A 7,946-nucleotide genomic window follows, 5' to 3' on the forward strand; every position below is an offset into this window, starting at 1 on the left:
CAGAATTTTGCCGCCCACTCTATGAGTGGGGTTCCTTTTTAGTCAAACCCACGAGTAGTTCTATCACAAGGGTGGCTCTGCTATATCGGGTACATTTCTAGCCCAGGTAGTCAACCAGCTAACTTGATTAGGCACAAACAGAGCGGAGGGATAGCTACCGATCGGCTTAGCAAGCAGGCGGGTACTTACGCCTGGATTCAAACTTCCTGCATCCCACTGTAGAAGCAATTTATCCGAAGAAATACGAATTTATAGCTTACAATTAAGAGGATATTTCTCAGCAAGGGTTATACTGTAATGGTACATGGAATACAAGGGATATGTAGCTTGCATCCAAGGGAATGTGATAGGGTATACCATACATCCATGGCCTGCGCCATTTATGAAAGCCAAGATGTTGGCTGTAGAGGAACACTGCTATTATGAAAAAAGTATCTTGGTAGATGATGGATACGCATATTTGCTTCTTTAGTGTTGGTCATAACCCGGACCAGGTGTTGAGAATTGTATGGCCCAATGGCTCGAGTACGTGGATCGACCGGATCCAGTATGTGACGGTAGTTTGTGAATGCGTATGCTTATTTTATTCTGATGATAAATGAGCCAAGCAGAAGCTGTGTGAATTAATGCATAAAGATTTAATGCTGACGACCAAGCATTGACAAGGATAAGTTGAGCTTATTGTCAGCATACAGTGGGATGCAAAAAGTATCCGTAGGTGTGTAGGTAGGTCTGATGCTTGGAAGCTAGACAGGGGTAGCTTTTCAGGTCCTCAATACCTTATATTACACTTAAATCAGGGGATATCCTAGTATTAGGTATCTAAACAAAGCTAAGCTACCAACTAGAGGAGCTAGGGCGACTTACACACCTGCGAGTACTTTTTGCATCCCACTGTATGATGGAAGCACCGGCAATTCCTGTTGTTACAGTGGAATGCAAAAAGTATTCGCAGGTGTGTAAGTCGCCCTAGCTCCTCTAGTTAGTAACTTAGCTTTGTTTAGATACCTAATACTAGGATATCCCCTGATTTAAGTGTAATATAAGGTATTGAGGACCTGAAAAGCTACCCCTGTCTAGCTTCCAAGCATCAGACCTACCTACACACCTGCAAATACTTTTTGCATCCCACTGTACAAAGAAGAACTTTGCACACGCTACACCAATAACCAGTCTCCCAACCCCAGCTAGCTGCTCCACTGACAAAAGTTCAGAGGTTTAGGGCTCAGGCGTAGAATGATGCTTTGTGGCGCATCGGACCTATCCGTTGCTGCTTAGAAAGCGACCTTTTAGGAAGCGGACGGTTCCACTATTAGCCGCGGGATCCGGCTCTTACTTTGTGTTCCATTGTTTAAGGTTTGTCGGTGTTAGAACCCCGGTTGTTTTGCCTGACCCCCTCGGTCCACCCTCTCGGAAGCGCACTTTGACCAAAGCCACTAGGATCCCTGGAAAGATGCCCGGAAAGAACCGTCTTAATATACCACAGTATAGTTGCTTCTCTTTGAGGAACGGTTGCTAACGACTCTACAGTGGGGGGGGGGGGGAGTATTCGAGGTGTGCAGGTAGGTCTGAGGTCTGATACTCGGATGCTAGTCAGGGGTAGCTTGTCAGGTCCCCAATACCTTATATTACACCGTAATCGGTGAGATAACCTAGTATCGAGTACATAGGCTAAGTTAAGCTATTAACTAGAGAAGCTAGGGCCAATCAACGTGACTTACACACCTGTGAATACTTTTTGCATCCCACTGTATTCAATATCACTGAAGAATACTGTCAGACATTACGTGTATTCGGTTCATTAATGTGAATTGATGTATTCATGTTGTGTTCTGTTGAAATCTACCCCTTAGAGGTTTTACCATTTCGGTTGTAATCTTAAAATATCCCTGCTTGCACGTGAGATCCCAGCATCTGTTCAACAAATACTTGCCGCCCGCATTACCGAACCGTGCCTCGGCAGCAAAGGTCAAAGTTTTGCTAAAAGAAACTATGTAGGGCAGCCGGGCCCGTCCGTTCCGTCTATCCGTTCTCGGCCTCGGGTGGCCGCGTCGTAACTCTGTCCGGCCGTGTCGTTTTGAACCCTCGACATGCCCAACAGGCCTTCGATTCCGGTCCTCAACTCTATCGTTTCCTTAGTAGATCACACCCTCACGTCACAATCTCCCACTGCGTTTCCCCAGCACCAGGCCATGTCTGGCCTTGCACATAGCGGTCTGCCGTTCGGCACCTTGCCTACGGGCAACCGCAGTCAGGGCATGGAAGGCTCCGAAGCCTCCCCAGATCGGACATCTCCCGCATCCAACGCCTTCGAAGACCCGACTATCGATGAATTTGGTTTGGCTTCCCATAACCGTGCGGATGGCACAGATCTAGGTGGTAAACCTAAGGAGGATAAAGCCGATGCCACACCTACATAGAGTGGACTGAAGACAAAGGGTGGCAAGGAAAGAAAACGCCTCCCGCTTGCTTGCATCAAGGGTGTGCACCACTCAGTTCAATCAACTGAATGGCTTGGTGGCGGTGAGTTGACCTGGTCAACCACTCTCTCTAGTGGCGTTGATCAATTATCCGTCAAATTGAGTTGAATGGACACTGGTTGAAGTCGTTGATCTCCAAGCCGAGCTAGTTCACTCCCACTCTCCTATCCCCTTTTCTTTACATCCCACCTCTACCCAGGATCCTTCTTCCGTCCCATCACCACTACCATTCTCGGTAGGAAGTAGTGACACGTCCAGGTCGTCAATCACCCCAGCCCGTAACCACGATCGCAGCACTTGACACATTCCTATAATGTCCGCGTCCAGCCGATTTCGTAGTGGCGTCACCATCCGCCCTGCCGCCGCAAACATCCTCTCGTACTCTGCTGACATCGGCTGGATCGTAAGGAAGTCCAGCGCCATTCGTGAAAGGCGAGGATACCGACGTTTGCGCTCATGCCAGTATGATATTGAATCTCTAACATCGTTATCTCCATCCTCCCATGACGGCTGCCATAATTCGAGCTCGTTAATATCTTCATTGATGTCGTCAGACAAAGTCGCTTCCTCTTTCACCAAACCGTATCCAAGAACCGGCCGCGTGCGCTCACAGTACGCTTGAAATGGGTTGTAGTACTTTCGCTGCCGCTTCGCAACTGGTTCGTCGTCGACTGGACTCCGGACCACCTGCAGGTGACGATAGTCCGACTTCCCACACTTCTCGGACCATCTGCTTCGCCTCCATCACCCATTTCGTGTTATCCTTCCACTCATTCTCGAAATACCCCCACCAGAAAGCCAGGTGCAGCGCTAAGGCCGTGTAATAGATTGGTGTCTCATCCAGCCTGCTGTAGTACTTGTTGAGTTTTTCCCCACCCAGATTAATATTGATTCGGAAGTGCTCCGCGTCGGGTATCTCAGAAGCAAGCTGCTTATAGTCCTCGAATACTTCCAACAAGAACTCGAATCCCTGGATAACCTCCCATACATTCCCGTACGAGCCAACCCACCCTCCTTTCCGCTTGCGTTGTTGGCCATCGCCTTCCAAAGTCTTCACGGCATCCTCGTAGAATCCTAGAAGCTTAGCCAGGTGTTCCAGGACTGCCCAGTCATTGACCGTAAGCTGGTTTTCCTCCAAGCAAATCCGGTGCTCACTCGCAAACTTTCTAAGATTCCCTATCCTCTTTGATCTATTGTCTTGCTCCCACTGTTGACGATGCTTCAAGACGAGTTGTTCGATGAATGGTCGAAGAATGATGCCGCGTCTAATCATGTATAGTTGAGAAGCCACCGGGTATCGTTGTCAATGATCAAATCGACCGGCTGCCTCGCTCTAATCCTGAGGTCCGAGGATAGATCGAATTCGGAGCGTTGTATACTCCGCAGCAAATAAGTAAGCTGGTCCGACCTTTGGACGTCAACCACCAGGTTGTGCAGCTTTCCGACAGGTCCTTTGCGCCGCCAAAGTGTGTACTCCGCCTCAGACAGAGCAACTTCCCCTGACAACTGCTCTTCGAAAGCCTCGACGTTGTGGCCAAACAGCAGTGCTTTGGCCGAGAGATTTAGCGTATGGCCGAAGCAGCGCCCACCCTCGTCGACCCGACGAACCCGAGCTCGCCACCAATTACCCCCATGACCTTGTCGTTGCTTCCGCGTTGTCCAGTGTGAAGTATCCAATCTTATCCTGGATGCCATAGGCGTCAAGGACGTCCAGTATTTCGGCCGCAATGCTGTGTCCGAAATGGCGAGTTCTCAATTCCGGTACACCAAGCGCCAGCTTGCGTAGCTGGCTATTCTCATCCCGAAAGAAACAAGCAATCCCGTACAGGTTGTGCCTGTTGCCTGACTTCCATCCGTCAAAGGAGACGTGAATCAGGCCGCATGGCTACTTCAGCGCTGCGATGACCTTATCTTTGTGCATTTCGTAGGCCGAGAGAACTTTGCGGCAGATGGTTGTCCTGGTAATATTGGCATCCGTGATCTTGACAGGTGGGTTATTCGAATATCTGGCGTAGTCTTCCTTGCTCACAGACGCTAAAGGCGTGGTTTTCCTCAATGATCCATTCGAGTAGGAGGCGCTGGAAATGCTTGCGGTCGAAACCCTTGGCCAGACTGTTCGCAATGTCTTGTTCGCGCGGGAGTCGCGTATCGAGCTTCATCACTTCGGCGACGGACCTCTGATCCTTGGCCTTTAATTTCTCGGCTTTTTTCTCAGCGGCTGATTTCGTCTTGTCAGGGGGAGCGCGTATTCCATGGCCCTTGAATAAATGGGCGTTCGCATTCTGGATTCCCTTCTCCGCGAAGCTTCTGGGTTTGGGATTCTTGTTCTGGATGAAGCGCCTGCAGACCCACCGCCGACTACCAGAAGAATCCTCAACATCATACCCGAAACCCCATACCCACGATGGTATATCTCGGACGCGTTGGGACCACACGTAATCCGGGAAGCAACGCCAGAGGTACTGATGTTCTACTTCTTCATGTGGTGTTTCCTCTTGCAGGCTGGGAGCTGGCGTCGCTAAAGAAGCCACTGCAAGTGTTGCGGAAGATGACATGTCAACATCGTTCGTGGAAGGCGCTGTAGACTCCATTCCTTCTGGCTCAGAGTGTCCAGCTGGATCACGGTCGCGGAAGAACGTGTCGCACTGAATGTGCTTAATGTGGATTGAAGGTCGGGTCATTCATAATGAGCAGCAGTAGTGAGTTGATTTGTTCTATCTTCTGTGTGGGGTATTCCATCCAGCGCTGCCCACAAATCAAATCCAATCAAACAAACTGCCAAACAAATCAATCAAATATGCCGTAATTTTATTTCAAATCAAACAAATGGTAAAACGTGGATTTGAAAAGACATTTGATATATTTAATACAGGATATTTGGCTGGTGGAATGATCTGTTGGGCTGATGAACGCGTCTTCACAACCTACCCGGGACCGGATCAATGCTAGAAGCCGGTGAGCTGATCCGACCAATCATAACCGCTGTCGAGATCCCCTATTAGTGAGCTACCCTTAGCAGAACCTAATCATAGACCAAGAAGAAAGTAGCTTCTTAACCTTTACTTTCTATCGCCCCCACAGCATCAAACCGCATTGGGTGCCAGTGTGTTTACTTCCCCCCTCTCCCCCACGCGTGCTATTGCTGTTGATGGACGCATAATATGATGAAAATGAACGACATCATGCTTCCTTCTCCGCCGTCTGCCTTTGCTCTCCTCCGACCACCGAGAAATCTGGCGAGTCAATTTGAGCTGGCGACGCAGAAGGCATTGCCAGATCATCCTACTGTCGCGGATCTTCCACAAGCAGTATGGAGGAACAAACGATATGTTCTGGAAGAGTCTTTGTCGCGGAAGGGTTCGAAGGGCCGGAAGAGCTGGATCAAGCGCCACGGACTTTTTGTTATTGAGATTAATACCAACGACAGTCCGTCAAGTCCTTACTAGGCCTGCCGTTTATGCGACGCGAAAGGCCAGCCTGAGTTCTTCACCGCTGCTGCTACGAGCTCGGCAGCTGACCATCTCCGCAAGTATGAGAATGTGACATAGCGAGCTTGAGCATCATTGACCACGCATAGGTCCCACAGGATCTTCGAGAGCAGTCAAGGCGCCGACACAGACCCGTCAACCGATGAGACTGAACGGCCTAAGCGACGGCGCTTACAGTACAGCGCCGTGCCGCGTGCTAGAGTCGCGATGATCCGAGAACTGAGCCTGGGGCTTCTGATTAACACCAACGTTCCCTTCTCCTTCTTTAGTGATATATTCTTTCAGCAGCTCACCTGGCAACTTGATCCGCATCTATCTGACCAGGTATCATGGAGCCGGCAGTCGATGAGCCGCTTGTTGGATGACATGTACAAGACCAAGAAGGATATGGTCAGGCAGGAACTGTCGGATGCCCTTAGCAAAATTCATCTCGGGTTCGACCTGTAGACATCACCGAATCGACACGCTGTCATGGCAGTCACGGCTCATTTTCTTAATAGCCAGGGGAAGCAGCAGTCGCGCCTGCTGGCACTCCGACGCCAGCTCGGGTATCATAGCGGAGAGAATCTCGCGGCGACACTTGGGCAAGTTGTACACGAGTGGAAGATAGAGGATCGAGTCGGGACAGTGATATCGGACAACGCATCTTCCAACAACACCTGCCTTCTGAACTTCTACGGAGATCTTAATGCAGGAATGAGCCTGGTGGACATCCGTGCTAGACGTATGCGCTGCTATGGACACATCTTAAACCTGGTTGCTCGCGCCTTCCTATACGGCGAAGATTTTAAGGCTTTCGAGGCCGAATCCCAGGTCTTCAACTTCCTCGGCCGCCATAAGGACAATCTACGACACTGGAGAAAGAAGGGGCCGGTAGGGAAGCTCCACAATGTCATCAAGTTCATCAGGTCTTCTCCTCAGAGGAGTAAGCTTTTCAAGAGGATCTCGCGAGAGAACAACGAAGCACAAGAATATCTCTTGGCGGGCGAGTCGACGGCAGAGCTAGAGGTCGTCATGAATAACGACACGAGATGGAACTCCACTTACCTCATGATCTCTCGAGCGCTCGTCAAGCAGGGAGACATCCGGGCGTTCTTGGTTCATCCAGAGGTAGAAAAGTGGCTACCGGAGGCCGACATACTGAAGGCAGATGATTGGAGACTCTTAGCAGAAATCAAGCATATCCTTAAGCCATTCTATCTGCAGACTATAAGAACACAGGGCTGGGGTAGCAAGGGAGGTAATGGACGGCTTTGGGAGGTAATGACAGGTATGGAGTACTTGTTGGAACACCTGGAGGATCGAAAGTTGTTCCATCATGTTATCCCAGAGGACGCAGGAGGAGAGAATACCGATTCTAAGGTCGAATCAGCCCAAGGGCGACCGGATCGACATCAGCAGCTTCCTGCCAGGTTCAGAGATTGCAAGATAAATATGCATCCGCGAAAGTCAATAGGGAGCTTTTTGCCAGGTCGTGCGTCAGGACAATGCGATAATAGACCAGGCAAGCCATCAGGATCGTCGGGAATCGACGACGTGGGGGAGGATCACCGACGCTATCTGAGACTCTCTATCATAACCGCCTGGCAGAAACTCAATGAGTACTACACTAAGCTTGGAGAGTCACCGTTATTCGCCGCATCCATCATCCTCCACCCGTCGCTCGGCATGAGTTATCTGGAGGTGAATTGGGCGTCAGAGGAGCAACTTGTGTGGGTGAGGGATGCCAAGATTGGGCTGTCTGACTACCTCGACCGCTGGTACCGCTGCAGCCGGCCAGTGGATGAGCAGCAGAAGGCGATTGTGGAGACAGCGACGTCCCCCGTCGTACCACGAAAGACATCTGAAGGTAGCGTGTTCAGGCAATGGGTCAAAAGCAGGACGGCGAAGACTACGGTGATGGGTAGCGAGCTGGAGCGATATCTGCGGCTGGAGCCACAAGAAATCGAGGATCCAATTGAATGGTGGATGGGTCGGC

At 50.3% G+C, this 7,946-nt stretch overlaps 3 protein-coding genes across 3 annotated transcripts; 1 reads left to right on the forward strand and 2 right to left on the reverse strand.

Annotated features, from left to right (window-relative positions):
- Window positions 1-2,090: 2,090 nt before the first annotated feature.
- FOIG_16521 (uncharacterized protein) lies at window positions 2,091-2,420 on the forward strand (the record flags this gene model as incomplete). The annotated part of the gene is made up of 1 exon (XM_031217982.1): window positions 2,091-2,420. The coding sequence occupies one exon, from the start codon at window positions 2,091-2,093 to the stop codon at window positions 2,418-2,420; it is 330 nt and encodes a 109-aa protein (XP_031052293.1).
- A 667-nt stretch (window positions 2,421-3,087) lies between these two features.
- On the reverse strand, window positions 3,088-3,753 carry FOIG_16522 (uncharacterized protein; the record flags this gene model as incomplete). The annotated part of the gene is made up of 1 exon (XM_031217983.1): window positions 3,088-3,753. The coding sequence occupies one exon, from the start codon at window positions 3,751-3,753 to the stop codon at window positions 3,088-3,090; it is 666 nt and encodes a 221-aa protein (XP_031052294.1).
- Window positions 3,754-4,474: 721 nt separating this feature from the next.
- On the reverse strand, window positions 4,475-5,161 carry FOIG_16523 (uncharacterized protein; the record flags this gene model as incomplete). The annotated part of the gene is made up of 1 exon (XM_031217984.1): window positions 4,475-5,161. One exon carries the CDS (start codon window positions 5,159-5,161, stop codon window positions 4,475-4,477), a length of 687 nt encoding a protein of 228 aa, XP_031052295.1.
- Window positions 5,162-7,946: the final 2,785 nt, after the last annotated feature.

The sequence above is a fragment of the Fusarium odoratissimum genome (assembly GCF_000260195.1).
Source record: "Fusarium odoratissimum NRRL 54006 unplaced genomic scaffold supercont1.89, whole genome shotgun sequence".
Lineage (NCBI taxonomy): Eukaryota > Fungi > Ascomycota > Sordariomycetes > Hypocreales > Nectriaceae > Fusarium > Fusarium odoratissimum.